Source organism: Cariama cristata, unplaced genomic scaffold (genome assembly GCF_000690535.1).
Source record: "Cariama cristata isolate BGI_N322 unplaced genomic scaffold, ASM69053v1 scaffold7695, whole genome shotgun sequence".
Lineage (NCBI taxonomy): Eukaryota > Metazoa > Chordata > Aves > Cariamiformes > Cariamidae > Cariama > Cariama cristata.
In genome coordinates, this window is record NW_009615722.1 from 121145 (window position 1) to 140925 (window position 19781).

Consider the following 19781-nt stretch of genomic DNA (forward strand, 5'->3'; position numbering starts at 1 on the left):
AAACGCCTCTGTTGACTGCCCAAATACAGCAACTCCAACTGGTTAAGCCTCTCACTCTGGATCGAAGCACCACAGGGAGGCCCAGGGAAAGCAGCTTCCAAGTTTAAAGAAATACTTAAAATCCTGTCTGAGACCTCCACCTTCCGATGTGCTCTACTTCAGTGCAGTGAGAAGGAAAGCCTGTGTTGTTTTCTCTTCTCAGCTGTCATACTGACAGCTATGAATTACTGGGTAAGAGATACAGGAATTCTTTTTACAATCCCCTTCACACAATTTGGCCACAAGAATGCACAGCGCAAATTATGCACTGAGATAGCGCCCAGAGATGAGAGTGAAGTTTGTGTCACATTTTTGCATCAGTACAAACCAAAAGCAAGTCCCCAGGAGCCACAAACTCCAAAAACTCTACACCCAGCAGTAAGGTCTTAGCGTAAAGCTGAGCTTCTGGCTCCATCTGCTGCCAGGAAGATGGAAAAAGATGAGAAGGGAACAACAAGCAGCCAGAGCCAAAAAAAAATAATAATAAAAAAAAATATTAAAGACATTACTAAGGTCTGGTTTTCTACTTAACTAATCCACTAACATTGCTGTTAAAAGACAAACAAAACAGAGATTGCTTCATCATGGAAACTTCTAACAGGTTCAAGATGTGCAGCTCTTTACCAGGTCATGACCGATAGGCATTTGGGTCCCATTAAGTAATCTATTTTGATAACTTTTAACATTAGAAAATACTGTTTGATGACAAGAATTCATGTTGTTGCAGCTGAAAAGAAGCCCAGATAAAGGACAATGTCATAAGCATGGCTCCCAAGATTGCCAAGAGGAAAGGAGAAAAAAAAAAGAAAAAAAAAAAAAGAGAGAAAAACTTCCATTATATGTTTTCCTATCTCCCCACTGTTCACTAGGTTGCTCTTGCCTTTCAGTCTTCCACATGCTGCCTTTAAATCTTGGTTTACATTTATCCATAAGCAGAGTAATAATTGTTTTTTTATGCCAGTACATATATTCCACGATTTCATGCCAAAAAAACACGCACACGTCTCTTGCCAAATGCACGAGTGCCCAGCACAATTGGACATTATTTCTGCAAACAAAGCCTCCAGTGAAGCCAAGGGCTGCCCTGGGTGCCCAAGGAATGCTGGTTTGGCTCTTGGGTGCTTAGATTACCTCCCTGTGTTTGCACAGCACTGAACGCAGAGTCACTATTCATTTAGAAAATCATTTCATATACCTGATGCAAAGAAACATCAGAAACTACTTCACAAAAACATATGCAGGCAATATAATGGAGATAGATTAAGTCTTTACAGCCAAACACTTAAAGTAAGATTTTGTAGATACATACTTATACCTTTAGAAAAATTTATTGCTGTATAGCTCTTGTTAAAGAAACCTAAACCCTCTCGATAGGCAATACAGTTCTCTTTCAAGGACCATTTTAATAATAAATTTCAATTACACCAGCAAAAAGCATCACCTAAGAAATGCCATTTCCACACTCTCATCTCTAACTAATACAAAGTAAGAAAAGTACTTGAGAAATACTGGGAAGGTACAGAAAGGGCATTCTCTGAGCTTGCTTTTCACACTTCTTCACCTCCTACCAAGTTACGATGCAAAAAACAAACCCATAATATTTTATGAAATGTCTTTTATATTTTCTTTGCACATTTCAGAGTATATATTACACTAATTTGTAAGTTATTTTCAGTTTGGCCTCCTTCAAATTAAAAACTTTGCTCAGGACTAGCGTCTGGCAGAGCTATATACACTTGAGCAATAAGTGGAACAAGTACAAACCCAAAAGCACTGAATTTCTGGCACTAAGCGAGAAAGGACACTTCAGTTGTCTGTATTTTTTTGGTAATAAAAGCCCTGAAAAAAAATTCTAAGGCTAATTAAAATCTTAGACAACAAAACCATTTACAAGCATATTAGTTATACAAGCAGCTATATTTGAGAGGTTTAAACGGTGTCACTGACAACTGGTCGAATCCCAGTTTATGCTTGCTCGAAGACAGACAAAAACCACTTCCCATGACAAAGCAAATCCGTCTTTTACCCCCTCTTTCTCAGAACAGACACAACATATCAAAGGCAGATGATCTTTCTGATAGCCTATAATTTTGCCAATTTGCACACTAGAAGAGGAGCTCTGACATTTCCTTTGGCCATTTTAGCTCTTCCTGCTATCTCACTGACAACTGCCAAGATGTTTTTTTATTGTTGTTGAAGCAGAGGTTAGCTGGTGACAGGCTTAATGTCTGGGGAGAAAAGTCCTGGGTTCCTGTCTTCAGTCCTGAAATAATGTAAGTAATTCTGTACTTGTTCTGACATAGAATTAAACGAAACAATCAAAAAAACCTTTGTCTGCTTTAGCTCCTAGGCTGCAGTCATACACCCTTGTCCTTGCTCTGCTTCCAACTCCATTAGTTTTTCACTGGTTTGCACACAGCAGCGTGGTTTCACAAGTACGCGTAGAATTTGTCCCATACCCCTGGAAGGACAGACAGTGACAAATGCACTCATGTAGGACATGGGACTTGTTCAGAGTCACCTTCTGAAGGCACATCCTAGCCACCACCATATCAATGCAAAGAACCACCTGCCACTGTACCTTCCAAGGGCCCTGGCCACCTGAAACACGTATTTAGGCTCTGCAGATGCCTGCATGCTCTGGGGACTTTGTCATCCTCAATCCTGTTCCTGAATTTCCGACGTGCTTCGGCAGGCACTATGCACCTACCTCCCTCACATGGGTAGCTGTGGCTATGGGAACAATGCAGGGTCGAGAGCAAGTCAGAGAACTTTCAGGTTAAAACAGAAAACTCCTCAATTAGTCATTAAATAAGGGCAATTTAGGATGATAGATTTTGGCTTGGCTTCAGAAAGGCTATACATACCTTGGTTTTCATAAGCTTGCAAGGAAACTGGATTCACAAAGCAACCACAGGATAAATATAAAGTCTAGCAATCAGTCAGCAATGGTCTGCTGTAGAAAAAGAAAATTTTCTCAAGTTCTGAGCAGTCTCAGCCTGGTAAGTCTGCAACCAGAAAGTGGGTTGGACAAGTTAGAGTTCAGATTGATCACCAGAAGCCAGAGAAATATTCTCAGTAATAGAGGATGAGTCAGTACACCAGACCATAGAATTTTACACGCGTGTAATTCTTGCTTATTACACAAATAAAAAGTGGGGGGAAACAGCTTCAAAGCTGTTCTTCAAAACACTTTGCACAAAAGGGAGTCTGGGAGCACAGGCTGAGAGAGAAAAATATGCTACTGCAGGAAAATCCAAGCCACAATACTGAGGCAGAAACTACAGTACAGCATACAAGCCACGTGAACTAGTCTGGCTCTACTCAGCATTAGTGAGGGTGCTGACAGAGCAGTGAATCACAGAAAGAGAACAGCAAGGGCTCTAGAAAACATCACCTCTTAGGAAAGAATTAGAATTTTAACTACACAAGGAGCAATGACTGAAACGGGAACGATGATAAACTTCAGGTATGTAAAAGGCTGTTGCATAAAAGGAAAATAACCTGCTCTCCGTGGCCTGACGGACACTATAAATGGGCAGCAAGAGAGACAGATGGAGAATACGGTAGGAGACTTGCCAACAGTAAGGATGGGGAAGCACTAAAGCAAAGCCTGGAGTCCTCCACCCTACCGCCCTTCCAGGCAGCTAGGCAAACCCTGACATAGCTGTAACTGGGGCAGGGGAACAGACCTCATCGTGTCCTTCATCCTTGCCAGCCCTATTACTCTACACAAGTAAACTTTTTGGCTGCTAAAGATTTTTTAGGGTTTACCTTTTGGTCTCTGAAAAGACTCCAGCAAATGCGGTTTACATTACGGTTTCTTTCAGTTATTTCACTCCTTTCCAATCAGATTACATAAGCACAGCTTTCAGATGCCAAACTTCCTAGGCAACACCTTTCTGCATCTTTTTCTTATTCCTAAGGCTAACAGTCACGGTGACACATTACTCCTTGCAACAAGGCTTTTCCAAATTGAAATCAGTCTTACTTCATCCACAGCAGATGACTACTCATTTTGTCTCACCCAAAACAAGGCAGGGTAAACAGTTCTGTGACCCTAACGAGCAGATTGGTTCATTTCCATAAACTAAGCTGCCTTTAAAATACCAAGGGATTATTTACCACTTCCAATTATGAACATGTGACTGCATTTAACCCCTATGCTTGGGAAAGGGAACATTTTGCATTAACAGTGATTAATCAGGGTTTAGTCTCAGCTAACACCAGCTCAGTTAAGAAAGATGAAAAAACAACCTAGTACAAGAATAGCGGCCAACTCTGCAACTTCATACAGAATACCAGATGGGCAACGTCCAATGGCACGAAAATGCAGAAGCACTTGCCCTGTAAAAAAAGTACAGCAGAAGCTTCCATGTCGAAACTGATAGAAATACATAGATTACAGAGGCAGCACTTGCTGCGGTTCTGGATGGAGACAACTGCAAGTTTCTGTGGGGCTTGCTCGTTTTGAATACACTGTGTATTTTAGTTGCACAATAACATATTTTTTTTTTAATGCGAGGCATGTTTTAATATAAACATCCAGATTATAGAAAGTTTTATAACAGTAAAACCAGATCTATATGCTGAGATCTGTTTCACAAGATTGCAAAGCTAAACACTGAGACCAGGCTTGAAAACAGCACCTCTTGTCATACAATCAAAATATTGTACATACAGAACAGCTCGAAGCTTGTCAAGTTCACCAGCATAACACCCAGTTTGTCAAACCTTCAGCATTCAAAGTTTTTTCTAGCTACAAATGAGAAACAGCAATTCATCCATAATGACAAGTGCTTCCACCCTACAGACTTCTCGCCAAGGGGCAAAAATATCAATGTGATGTTTTTGAGAGTCGTATGAGAAAGTAAGACCACCCTTACTAAAATATATATAAATTACACTTTAAACTTTGGCCAAGACTTTCAACAATTAACAGATTTCTACAGATATCTCTCCTCAAACATTCTGACTTAACTGTTCAGTAGGTACACGACTAGATGAACAGAACCTCACCACTTTTATTTCCAAGTGCTCCAAGATTGGAAACTCCTTAAAATCATTATTTTCTTCAGAGCTATTATAATTTAAAGACATAGCTACGTTCTAAGAGTTAAGTCCTCTTAGATAAAATGAATGAGAGATGCTTGCTTCAAGCGCAGGCCTTCATCGCACACATTTCAACATGCCATCTTGGGTCAGTCAGCAGATATATTTTTAAAAGCCATGCGTTCAGAAAGACAGAATTGTCTTGTGAATTATTTCGATGCACTCTCTGATTTCATCCTCCTTAATCACAAGTGGTGGTGCCAGACGAATGATATCACCATGCGTAGGTTTGGCAAGAAGTCCATTATCACGAAGCCGCAAACACACCTTCCAGGCATCGTAGTCTACAATTCAAGAAAAAAAGAAAAAGATGACACTTACACTACAGCAGAAAAAGTGCTGCAACTGCAGCACACGGTATGCAGGGCCAGATTGTAAACTGTTTGCCATCTGGCAGTGAAAAGAGGAAGTGTTTTCCTTCTCACAAATGAAGTGGCCACTTCTGAGTATCTGAGCAACTCCCCAGAATTTGCAGTGAACATGCAGGACCGCTTCAAAGTTGCGATTTTTCTGAAGGGGGTCACAAGTTTGCCTCCAGCACACCAAGTCTTGCTCCTTCAAAGCTGAGTGCTTGTCTAGTTGTAGCAATGAATTTTAAAAAGTGAACCATGCAAAGGCATGGTAAGAGAACATCTGGATAGGCCTTCAGACAAGGTTAAATTTATGCCTGGATTTCAGTGCACCACATGCAGGTCTTAGGAAATTACACCACCTCCCTTTGTCACTTAGCACACTCGTGACAAAAATAATTGTCTGCTCTGGCTTCTAAGCAGTTTTCTGATATAATTCAAGGTGTTAATCCCTAGAAACACCACATGGAGGTCTTAGGAAATTACACCACCTCCCTGAAGCACTTTGTCACTTAGCACACTCGTGATAAAAATAATTGTCTGCTCTGGCTTCTAAGCAGTTTTCTGATATAATTCAAGGTGTTAATCCCTAGAAACTTGTTCTCAGTCATTAGCTTTTTCCTTCCTTGTACCCTCCTGTATTCATTACACTCTTCTAACAACCAACCTCAGCCAATCCTTCCATAATCCGACAGAAACTAGTGTTCCAGATGTGGCCAGTTTTCATCCGATGAGGAGACAAAAGGGTACTTGTTGGGAGCTAGATTCACCATCAGGTTTGAACATTATCAAATCATAAAAGAATTCAAATCATTAAAAAAAAAATTCAGATTTACTCAGTTAAAAAAAAAATAATTTTAATGGCACACAGTCACTTGAATAAATTTTCAGTCCGTACTACAGCTTAGAACTGAACCTAAACATGATGCCTATAAGCCATCCCCCTAATCCATTAAGATACTTTCAATTTAAGTTGAAAAAATATTTTTTCATGCAATGATTGTGCAGTTGATTGTATTTCCTCACCTTTGGTTTCCCGAATTACAATTGCATTTAAGAGTCCTTTTCCTCTTACAGAAGTTACAATATCAGATGGTGTCTTCATGAGCTCATTTCTTAGTATGTTACCCATTATTTCTGCATTTTTAACCAAGTCTTCCTCTTCAATTACCTAAAGAGAAGTCAGATGTACAGTCAGCTGAAGGGCACTGCATTTGTTGCACATACCATGCGGGAATGGATGACTAATGACATTACAATTACTCAGATACAAAAGCTGTAGCATCCAAAGTGTCACTGCAAAGGCTGCATATCCAAGTAGACTAGTATTAAGCCTTTACTCATTCATGTTTACAAGAAACAATAATCACTTTGAAATTTTATTCTAAATTAATCGCTTTTCATTTGCCTTTACGTAAACCTCCGAAGACTCTTAATCTGTCCAGGTCCACATATTGGGTAATGATGAGGCTTTCTGAGTGACTTGCATTACATGTAGTCAATTATGCAGTCACAGAATAACTAAAATATGGACTCTGGACAAGACATTTTACCAGCTTCTGTTTGAGCTTCAGTAGCATATATGTGTTATTAAACTCACAGGGCAGCAGCGTCTGCAATACGGTATAGTAAAATAAGCCAATTTAAAAATGTCTTTGTGAAATTAGTGAAACTATTTTACCGAATTTACGTAAGTGCCTTGAAACTTCCCCTAGATAATGTCTTAAAAGAAAATAAAATTTAAGACCATAAGAACACAGAAATTAGGACACACTTCCAGTAAAGACTTTAGAATTTGTTTTGTGGTCTACACAAACAGTTAACCACGACCAATTTACCATTCTTACTTAAAGCTAGATTTCTACTCGTAGCATAACAAATAACATTATTTATTGAAGCAAAGATCATGTCAGTGTAACACCCTTTTTTATTCGGAATCCAAATCTCTATTGTAACACACAAACCTCCAGTGCTGCCATTGCAACACGGCAAGCTAATGGATTTCCTCCATATGTAGATCCATGTTCACCAGGCTTAATGGTCAGCATAATTTCATCATCACATAGCACTGCTGAGACCTAAAATGGGAAGGTCAGCCAATTCATTTACATATATATTGAGAACAGTAAACTTAAATATCTCTGAAGCAAACTTTTCCTCAGGACAAGATAATTTTCAGCCTATGATGATAAATTACATCTACATTCGGAGCTCTGTATAGAGGAGAGCATATCTGACAACCACATAACAGCTTAATCCCTTAAATAACCTTAGCTATTGTGGTAATATGTAACATTAACTACAGTTGAGGGGCATTTCTCCAAACTGAATATTATTTCAGGAGTTTAAGCTTCAATACTCTGTTTAACAACTCAGAAATACCTTCAATTGGCCACAATAGTTCAAGGCATGTTGTAATTTCCAGCCTAATCACCAGGAATTTAACTCACTCCAAGAGGATAAAATCAGTCATGCAGGCATGCCAAACAAGTGAAATAATGCCAGTTGTTCAGAAATAGCTTTACAATATATGTTTTAATACACATTAGTATTTTTTTTCCTTTATAGAATTCATCTAGAAATTAATCACAGAAAGACTGCAATAAAATACTCTCCAGAGAGAATACAAAAGACTAACCAGCAATTCCAGAATGAGAAGCTGACTACTGGACACTTGTTTTCCTGACAGGATAATATAAAACTGAAGAAAATGGAGATATACCACATTTATTCAATTAATTGACAAGGGGCAAAACACCTAAAAATCACCAGCCTAAGATGGCATCCACTAACTCACCACCCTAACAAGTCAAGTATCAACATAGAAAGTTCAGGATACTATATAGCCATTTCAGCTATAAAGGTAATGTTATGTATTCCGCTATTTTCTTATGTATTTCTTACAAGTTGGACTATCTGGGTCATAAATCATAGTTAATCTTGAAAACGTCAATTTCCAAGTACAAGAGACATCAGATTTATTGTTCTTCCAACTAGCAGACTTTCAGTGCTAATTACTTAAAAATCATTGCTCAAATGGATTTCTTTGTTACTCACAGGATATAAGCCACCAGAAAGGGCCTTTCCAAGAAGGACTAGATCAGGTCTCACATTTTCATGGTCAACAGCTAGCATCTTCCCTGTTCTGGCTAAACCAGTCTGTATTTCATCAGCAATAAATAGAACCTTTATAGAGACAAAAAGAAGAAAAATCCACACATGAGAGAGAATGGCTTTTGCTCTTACTCCTAACTCAATTCAAACAATATAGCATAATTGCACACAGTAAGTGAAAGACCTTCCAGCCGCACTAAGTACACAAAGGTACGTCCTTTACCTCCTCTAAACCTCCTGGAGACTTACATATTCTATGAAATGTGAAACTACTAACAAGTGAACATACTGTCCCCTCTCCGACATCTTTAGCATATTCTTCTCTACGTAAGGCATAGTCCACATAGGGTTGGACACTGTCCAACCAAAATCTATTTGCGATGTAACAATGAATGGGATTTCCCAAAAAGTTAGGATTCTTCTCACTTTACTCCCAATGCATGGTTCGTACACTGACCTTTGGAAGCTTCTGAAAAATGCCATTTTAGCAACTCTGCAAGTCTCGTAGTCTGACGTCTAATGTCTAAATCACTCTGAGAACATAAATCCAAGTTTTTGATCTTGTTTTCCTAAGATGTGCTATTGTCATGTACTACTATTTGTAAATTAGCTCTTTTTTTTTTCTGAGGTCAGTATCACAGCAATAATAAAGACAACTTTATTAATTACATGCCAATACCTTCCTCTGAAGGTATAAAAGGAATTAAGGGTAGCACTTGCAAATTAAGAATCAGAATTCTATTGCAACAGAGGCCACTGATTTTTTAAATCAGACAGGCAACACCAAGGGAACAAAAAGCTGTAAATGTATAGACCTTTTTTTGTTGTTTTCCTTATGCTTACAAAGGATGTGGCCTAGGCCTGTGGAGAGGCTGACTAAATTGGTCCTGGAAAAAGAAGGCATGGCAGCCTGCTTGTGAGAAGTAGCAGGACCAAAAGATAACTGAAGGATGTGGAAACATATAAAAACACATATTCCCACCCTTCCACAGACACTGAATGCAAGTCTAACTCAGTGTGTTTTCACTAGCAGAGAACAGAAACTATGGATCTAACACTCAATTTTCAAAACTAAACATTTCTTCTAAGAACTCAGACAGGATATAGTATTCAGCATAGGATTCAGGAGCACGGTATGAAAGAGAATCTGAGAAAATGCCGAACAAAACTGTAAGACCTCTGCTTTTCAGAGATCTTAAAAGCACATCCATAAGCCTATAACCGTCTTCTTCGGTGTTTCATTCTGTGACCCATTACTGTTACTAACTCTTCATATCACTTAGACACTAGAGCAACAAGGTCCCTTGATAGCCATGGTAGAACCACTGCAGTAATTGGCTTCTGGCCCAAGAAACTTATGGGAAAAAGAAATTAAAAAGTTAAATTAATTTAAAATAAATGCAGTTTCAAGAACATTCATTAGAAACTTAAGTCAGCGACAGCAGGAAGAAACAGTGAAAAATGTGCACTGCTAAGAAGTACTTCCTGGTAAGGTATTGCCAGGAAATACAAGAAGTATCCCTACCCTATTCCACTGAAAGAAAAGGAAATCATTAAATAGTATATGAAGTCCTGTACCTGGCATACGAGGATGACCTTACAAGTAAACACAGTATGTAATGTTTAAGCCACCTTGTTATAGCAAATTCCTTACATTGTGTTTTGTGCAGAGGTCCCGCACTCCTGTGAGATAACCTTTGTCAGGAACAACCACACCTGCTTCACCTTGAATTGGTTCAACCATGAAAGCTGCTACGTTGGGATCCTGAAGGGCCCGCTGTAAAAATGGACATATGTATAGGAAAGACAAAAAGAAAAAGCTTTTATTCAGGTCAAATTTAGAAAATAGGGAGATGAATACATGTAGCAGAACCTAGCTCTAACCCTGGTGTTCTACCTCAAATAATGATAATAGTATTCATGTCAGGCAGTTATCCCTGACTGCCATTTCAGTTCCAACACAGAAGCCTATGTCAATCTTTGCCTTGAAAAATCAGCTGGTGTGCTCGCTTGGGAAGTTACAAACCCAGAGAAGCAGACTATTGCATCAGTTCCTAAACTACCTCAGCAACACACTCAGTTTTGCATTACCCCATACAAGACAAACAATTGCTCAACGCTTCCCTCAAACAAAAAAGAGTGGAGCCTCTTCAGAACAATTTTGTCACCTTAAAGCAAAGTCCACAGCTACCTTCTTGCACCATCAAGCTCTAAAAGGTTTAGAAGTCCACAGGACGTAATGATTCCCAGCACGAATTTACTATAGCTTTTCTCAGTATTGTCCCATCGACTTAACAAATTCAGTTATCAGTCTGATGGATGTCGATCTAAGTTTCAGGTCTCCAGAGTGCATACAAAGCCTCGATAAAGTTGGCTGAAAGCCACCAAATACTTAGAGGGCTTTCACAATGGGCAGCCTTATGTAGGTTCAAATCTGAGTAAGCTTTTTCACACTGCAACTATAATACAGAGACACCTTTGTTTCCCCTAACCAAACTCCTCAGAGGCAAGCATCTCTATCCCATAAACCCTCTAGTCTCCACAGCCAACTTACTTGTACCAAGCAGACCCAAGAGGCACAGAGGACTAACCAACTTGTCACTCATGGAGACGATGTACCCAGACGATGGAAAGGTGGCAAGGCCAACATTCCTAGAGCTTAACGGCCACCTGTGTTTGGCTGGAACTTTCCTGCCTCCCAGGTCTCAAGTCCAGCACCCTATGGCTGCCATCAAGCACCATCTACCCTTTAATACCTAAGCCGACATTATGAGGGTGGGAAATTTTAGACTAATCAAGGTCAATCCTCCCCAACAGCTTGACAGGATGAATCTCAGACAACTCAGGGAAATGCAGAATCACTAGCATTTCAGTAGCACTGATGTGAAAACACCAGCCTAGCATGGTTTTAAGGATGCTGTGAAACTGAAAAGACTTGTTTGCAACTGTAGTGAATTCTATCCATCTGGTCATTGAAGAATGCACAGCATTTCGGAGAAAAGTAGGTAAAGATACTAGTTTCAGAATTCAAGTCCTGACTTTGGAATGTAGGCTACTGATCTGAATTCCCATACGGTTTATCTGCTGTTCTTCATTTGTACCTTGAACATTTTAATGATGTGGGAAACAAAACCAATCATGTGGTTTTCCTTTTACATCCTAAAGCAAAACTGAAAATCAAAACAAAAGCAGATTTACACACATCTCCTTTACGTAATTATAACATATATATTTCTTATATATGTCTCTCTCTCTCTCTTTCTATATATATATCTTAACGTCAAAGTGCGTGTTTCAAAGAATAAACTTCTGATTTTCCTGCCTTGCTATTTACCAAAAAGACACTGTAAAATGATTTCTTACAAGAGAACACCAATTGTCAAATACCTCAAGAGCTGGTAGGTCATTGTATGGGATCACTTCAAAACCTGGCATAAAGGGTCCAAATCCATCATAGCTGGTTGGGTCGGTAGAACTAGAGATAGCAGACATCGTTCTGCCCCAGAAGTTGCCAGCTGAAAAAAGAAAAGAGAGGGGGATTGTTACAAAACTGACTAAGAGCCAGAAGAGTTTATAGGACATCACACTTACAATTTGATAATGCATTTTAAGAGTTGTCTAACATTAGCATACTAGCATCCTGCTAATTGGTAGCATTTTACATTGATGCCATAAATACATTGTGTTGCTATATCAAAAGCACATACACAAAACCAAAAGAAAATTATAGTATAAGACTTGGCAAGTATACAAAATAATTTCTGTAAGTTTTGTTAGTAGTCTGAAAAATTGAAAATAACTCAAGAAGATAACATCTTTAAGGAAGATGTACAGCTTTTACACAAATATTACTCATTAAATGCAGGGCAAAAAAAGTAAACACCACCCAGAATTTAAGTCCTAAAAATAAAGCTGCCAGTAGGCCTAAATAAAGAAAATATATTTCCGTGCATTTCAAAGTTCCAGGAGAACCCATTTATATTTGTAAAAATATCGTGACATTGCACTGTTTCATATAGAAACATCAGTTAAAATGTCTAGGAACCACCTATCACCAAGACTATGATATATAGAATCATAGAATCATTTAGGTTAGAAAAAACCTTTAAGATCATTCAGCCCAACTGTAAACCTAGCACTGCCAAGTCCACCCCTAAACCATGTCCCTAAGCACCACATCTATTCATTTTTTAAATACCTCCAGAGATGGGGACTCCACCACTTCCCTGGGCAGCCTTTGCCAGTGCTTGACAACTCTTTTGGTGAAGAAATTCTTCCTAATATCCAACCTAAACCTCCCCTGGTCCAACTTGAGGTCATTTCCTCTTGTTCTATCGCTGGTTACTTGGGAGAACAGACCAACCCCCACCTCACTACAACCTCCTTTCAGGTTGTTTTAGAGAGCGATATTCATCTTAATATTTCAGTTAAATCAACATACTCTCAGCTGATCAATAAGGTGCTCAACAGACTAAGGAAGACTAAGGGTTCAAGGCCTTCACAGCATTACAAGCCTTTTCTTTCCCCCACCAATTTCTTTGTGTGACTGTGATCCTAGGGACAGAGGATGTTCTCAATCTGCAGGAAATCCTGAAGTCAATTATTACTGACATAGCCAGCTCTAGGCATCCCATCTTTCTAATGGCCAGCGTAAATAGCATTACACTCTCCACCATAGCAATGTCTCCTAGTACAACAATCCCTGCCATGCTTTGCTGAGTCACATGCTTGTCACCTCAAGGTTATGTTAGTGCAATCCTCTATATCCTGAAACAAAAGCCCTGAAGACGAAATTACGTGAAGCAGAGCAGTCTGTGTGCTGATAGATAGGTGGCTGTCTCCACTTTACCACCCCAGCCTCCGTACTAGCTCACTATCAAGCACAGAATCTACATCAAGTTCTCTAGACTGACGTTTAAAGCCATTTTTTGTTCTGACCCTAGCTACCCAAGACAGCTTTTTATTCTGCCAAAATGCTGGTTGCTGACAAGAGAAGGATTACTATTTTTTTTTTCCCCAACTACTTGACACATAATTATATAGTGTGGTTAAGGGGATGGGATCATAAAAATGGAAAGCATATCCAGTTTATCAAGATGAGAAAGTACTTACTAAAATTAAATTGTCTGAAGGGCAAAGTAAAATATATATGGAAGAGAAGGAGGGAGAAATGTATTTGTCCAAAGAATTCCCAGAAGAAAAAAAATTAAAAAAAGTCTAATCTATTTGATCCCAGAAACCATAATACAATATTCAACTATGAATTGCAATTATGGTTCAGCTCCTATATGTAACAAAAGTCAAAAATTGTATTTGCAGATGTAGCAAATAAAAAAAAAGTCAATATTTAAGTAGCAAGCTTTATTCTGGAAGGTTTTATAAAATACAGCACCACAGAGCAACATCAGAATTGACAAAAATAGTTCACCTATAACCAAAGAACACCAAATGTAAGTTATTTGAATTAGACTTTTTTATTTTTTAAGCAAAGCATAATAGTCTCTTCAGGGGCAGGTAACTTCTCCCTGTTACAGAGCCAAGCAGAGCTAGCAGATAAAGGTATACCACATATATAACTGGGATTTTCCAGGGCCCCATATTTACTTTTGCAATATTGCTTTTACTTTCATTATATCATCAAGACTACAATATGGTTTTACTGAGTTAACGTCAACTTCTGGAAGACCTTAAGAATGCAGAAGAAATCCACTGGTAGAGAAAGCCCAAGAGGGAAACAGGCTTAACCTCAATGCAGAATCTATCCCCAGAAAAGTATATAAAAATCAACCAGTTAAGAACAAAAAGATAACGCACTTTAACACCCAAGCAGCAGTTAAAAGAGCATGGAGGACTGAATACACTTTCCACATGACTTCAGGCAGCCCTCATCAACTTTTGACAACTAAAAAGGTTAAGTAGTACAAATAAGGTCCACTTTAAATATTAATTTGCTGTTTATAAAGCTTTATAAACCACTGCTATTAACTATGGTTTCCTTCCTGGATTTAAGTTCATTGTTGTATTTATTTCCCTTGCAAAAACAGACATTACCAGCAGCTCCTGAAAAAGCACAACTACCCTCCCTGCCTCTTGATACACGTACCCCCTTGACAAGGGAGAGGATCTGAAATTGATTTGTCATAGGAATTATATTCATATCCCTTGCTTTTACAGTCCCTCTGTTAAGGTCACATGTGTTACTTAAAGGACCTTACATTTTAAAAACGTTTATAATTCACTGTAATTATTTAAGGCTAAAATCAAATAGCCAGAAGCATACACAGAACCTTTTCTCAACAGAATATATTTAAGACTCAACTTCACAATTTAGAAGGAGGCACTTGGAGAAACCTTAAGGCCCTGCATGGACTGGCATAGCCACAACAGTAGTTTTTTTTATCAGAATCACCAACTGCAGATATGCGAGTAGAATATAACCTGTTGAGTTAGGTTATAAATTGAGATTTTGGTTTACATTCTTAAAATGTCAAAGGTTACAGAGACCTTCAACAGACTTGCTTCACTGAAAAAACTGAAGCATTAAGAATCCTGCAAAGTAATCACTACAGCTATAGGAGAAAAGAGAGTGCTACATCCAGTGTCTAAAGTTCTCTTCCTCCTCAATACTTCAACTCGTAACACACACTTTACATACCTGCAAAAATAACTTTTGCTTTGTATTTTGGAATTCCTTTCACAGTGTATGCCCACTTCCGAGCCAATTTACAGGCAGTTTCTCCAGCTTCCACTCCTAAAACATAAAGCAGTACTATTATCACACTTTTACATTAGACAGGCCATTGATGCAGTACCAGATGTTACAAAACCGTTGAATCTCACAGACAAGAAATAAAATGGAAATAATTTTTTTTTTTACCTGTGTTCATTGGAAGAACTTTGTTATAATTGAACATTTTGGTGACAAACTCCTCATATTCACCAAGAACATCATTGTAGAACGCTCTGGATGTAAGGGTCAGTTTTTCAGACTGAGCTTTCAGTGCATTCACGATCTTTGGGTGACAGTGGCCTTGATTAACAGCACTGTAAGCACTCAGAAAGTCAAAATACTTTCTACCTTCAACATCCCACACATAAACACCTAGGAAAACAAAGGTATGGTCAATACAGAAAATAAAAGAAGACATGAGTTAATACTAAATGGTATAAGCTAAGAGCTGCAACGCAACCTGGCCATATATAAATGGTATTCTCACTATTCCTTAAGGGCATACCTGAAAGGCCCTCTAACTAGAAAACAATCAGTTGACAAGGAGAGCACAAGCAACAAACCAGTACAGTACAAATAAATGCCCAATGAGGAATCAAGAAAAGAAGCATTTCCCATATAAAGCTGCCATTCCACTAAGTTAGTAATATCGGATATTATTTTCCCTCTAAGTCCCTGGTTTGGGTCCTAAAAAGTAGATGGAGAAGAATACTTTTGTAAAAGAATTAATAAGAATTGGAGGTCATAAAAAAAAGAAAACCAACAGAATCCAGTCTCAAAATTTAAGGGACTGACAGCTCTGAGCTGTCAAAATGTGGGCTGATAAAGAAAACTATCAGCTGACAGCATTTCAATATAAACTCACAGAATTTAACCTGCAGGTTACAAAAGTCCCTTAAACATAATTAAAGGCCACAGTAAATTTAAATTAAGCAATAATTTAATTAATAAGGAACAGTACACAAGGACCTAAAGAGGGTTCCAATGCACCTTCTCATGTTCACATTAACATTAAACTTCTCCACACATGGTAACAGAAGAAACTAAGTTGCTTGAAACTTTCTTGCTGAGCTATTCTGAATTATGAAGATTATCAGAACTTAGACCTCTATTTAGATAAATCATTTTAGGGAGACTACAGTTTTATCAGGTAGCCTTATGCATAATGATCCAGTTCTCTAAGCAGCAAGTAGCTGTCTTTATTTCATCAAGTATCTCATTCCCACCCACCCCACCTCCCCAAAAAACCCCAAAGGTTCAGAAATTGATTAGGTCAAAATCATTATGCCATGATCCCATCCCATCTACACACACATACATCCAATCTACACCACCCAGGGAAACCTAAATAAAATACCTTTTCCTCTTTCCAGAGCAACAGGTAGCGGGTGATAATTGTGGGCACCATATTTAGCCTCACGTTCAAATATGAAATCAGAGGATGGGGGTCCTTGAATGGTTTTTTTGGTAGCAACTGAGGTAGCAGAACTCAGTGATGCGTGAACACCTCGACAGAGAACGGCAATGCTCTGAGAGCGGGTTAGCTTGGAAAACATTATTGACTGCAGGTGTACTGTTATAGATCTGGAAGGGGGGAAAAAAAAAAAACAAGTTAATAATTAGCACTAACAATACTTCAGAAAAAATGTATGACGCGATTGAAGTGGTTTTACTGCCAGGACTACAGATTTCTCAACTCTTTTGCAATTCAAGTGAGAAAGCTTATATGAAGTATAAATGAATGCAGTACTAGCTTCAAATAAGTATTTATTTCTATCTTAATGTACACTGACAGTAACAGAAAGAAACGAAAATGTGTGAATCACCAAGTCCATGAACGAGTCACATAATTTTTCCTGTAAGTGTTCCTTTTTCATTGTGCCTTAAATTGTGACTAGATTTCTTAATATAAACTACAATAAGAAAGCTAAATTTATCAAACTTCTTGTGCTATTGAAATGCCTTTCATCTAACAAAGATTTCCATAACACAAATCCGGTCACAAAATCAGAAAGTAAATAATATAATACTGAAAAGAAGCACCTGACCCAAATAATGTTTAGCTGATAATATTATCAAATTTGATAAAGGACTGATTAGTTTTAACTGAGGTCACCTTTAAGAACCCAAATTCGTGACTTTTTATATAAATTGCTTGCTTTATTTTAAAACGTTGCCACCTACACATAAAGCACTCACTGTTAGTAGCATTTTAAGACCATCAAAAAATAGATGGAAAGTAATAGTATGTCAGATATTAACGATCATTATAGCACCCTGTATTTTCTTAGGAAAACTCAGCCATTTCCCCTGAATACACAACCGTGTACTGTTAACATCTAATGATAAATTGAGGGTAGAATTTCATGAGACAAACACACCTGCGTTTCCCCCCTGTGCTTTCACCTCAGACAACGTAAAGATATATCCCAGAGAAGGAAAACTGAGTTGGCATTTTAAAAGCTGTTCAAGCAAGTTCTCCCTCCTCACAGCGCCAAGTGCTGGGAACAGCAGAGAGCCACCAAGGAAACAACAATCGCTTTAGCAAGACCAACAGTTCTCAAAGCTCAAGTTTCTAGTCTTGTATAAACTGGCAAAAGGTATTAGCCCAAAAGGAAGAGCGCAGATTACAATGACAAGTACTCGGATTATCACATGTAGCCTTCTTTGTAACATTCTCCATAGCAAGGTGGAGAGCTAAGTACCCTTGACAGTGCTGCACTACCTAACAACAAAAGCATACTGTAAAACTTAACCACAATAGACTTATTAAATAGCAACAGGAGAATTCAGGGATGGTTTACACAAGGGTGTTGTTATTTCAGGCTGCTTGCAGAGACAGAAATACTAAGTCACAGATTTAAATTTATTTTGGAAAAGGTCTGCGCATTGGATGTGTCACCTTAAACAGAGAGGTATTTCTTTCAGCAGATTCCTCAGATGTTATATTGCTGCTCCTCACTTCTAAGCAAAGCCAGAAGACTATTTTCTGCATCTATCAAAATCAGCTACCAAAAATCCAAGTCTTTAGGAAAAGTCAATCAATAGTCTCCATTCCAGCAAGAGATGAACGGCAGCTTCACAGCTCTGGGCATTTTACCAGTTATCATCAATGCCAATAAATACTAGCCATTTGTGTTAATATTTTTCAAGATCATTATTCAAATATTTGGCAAATAAAAAAAAAGACAAATACTTCTCTGCACAAGAAAAATTCTTGACAGAAACTCAGCTCAGCTGCGCCACTCAAAATTACAAGTTGCTTAACTCCCAAAATTTAATTGGTCTCTGACATCCTGGCCCCTGGCACTCCTCCATGGCAAAGCAGCTAATCCTATCACAAACTTCCATATTTTGGGGGATTTTCCAGACATTCTTAAAAAGAAAACTGTAAAGAAATGAAACTCTCATCTGTCCTGTATCAGAGAGCTATCTTTCTGCATGAAGAATTACAGACCACCAATTTGAGGTTCTTTTCTTTTACTCCTTTCAGGTTGGAAAATACCCACCAGAAATTTTTAAAAGGGCTTTCCCCTCCATGAGGGGAAATGCCCTGCAAACTATGCCAGCGAGGCCACATCATTTTAGCCAAGGTGTGGGAGATTACATGAAATAGGGCTGAGTGAAGCTTAGACTTACGGATACATCTAGAGTTAAAAGATGAAGAAAAAATTGGTTTTGAAGATCAGCAAGACAAGATGAACAGAAACTTCAGGAAAGAAAAGGAGCACAATAAGGGGAAAAGAAGGGGGAAAAAAAAAAAAGAAAACCTCAAACTTATTGCCAGCTGTGAGAAAGCAAGAAATACGATCGTGCCCTGCAGCACGCAGTACCAGAATCAGAAGCCAGGGCATTTCACCAAGTGGGAAAGGTCTTGCATCAGAATAGAAAAGCTACTCAAAGCACAGCTGTAAAACATACTTGAACAACTGTGCTCAACTGTTGAGCAAGAATATCCAGACAAGAACACTGCGCCTGTAGACCTCACAGTTACATTGAATGGTTGTATGTACCTAATCCCTGACATACACTGACACACCCCAAGGTAAATGGCACATATTATCAAATACATGAAAAACACTCAGATTCACGTCGATACAGCACAGAAGAATCTGTGCCACACTGCAGCCTCTGCCAACTGAACACAAAGGGGGTGAACATTCAAGAGGACAAGTTATAGCAGCACAAATATCAGCCTGGACATGCCAAGCTACCTTTTTGGACTAGCACCTCAGCAGAAACAGCTCAGGACCTAGACTGGCAGACAATAAAGAGCAAGAAACCCAACGGTGAAATACCAGCCCCCTCTCCATCCCCCGGCCAAGGCAAAGGCAGAGATGGTATCCTCGGAACACCACCACGGATGGGAGCGGGGTTGACCACAGGCACAGAGGAGAAAGGAGACTCTCTGGCGGCTTGGCCTGCCCACCCCTCGG

The 19781-nt window shown here is 38.8% G+C and overlaps 1 protein-coding gene across 1 annotated transcript; it reads right to left on the reverse strand.

The window, feature by feature from the left end:
* Positions 1-5039: 5039 nt before the first annotated feature.
* OAT (ornithine aminotransferase) lies at positions 5040-16932 on the reverse strand. The gene is made up of 9 exons (XM_009699917.1): positions 16703-16932; positions 15493-15717; positions 15271-15366; positions 12003-12130; positions 10270-10392; positions 8559-8687; positions 7466-7579; positions 6528-6672; positions 5040-5435 (listed from the first exon to the last, which is right to left on the reverse strand). Exons 1-9 carry the CDS (start codon positions 16899-16901, stop codon positions 5275-5277), a joined length of 1320 nt encoding a protein of 439 aa, XP_009698219.1. The 5' UTR covers positions 16902-16932; the 3' UTR covers positions 5040-5274.
* Between the last annotated feature and the right edge of the window lie 2849 nt (positions 16933-19781).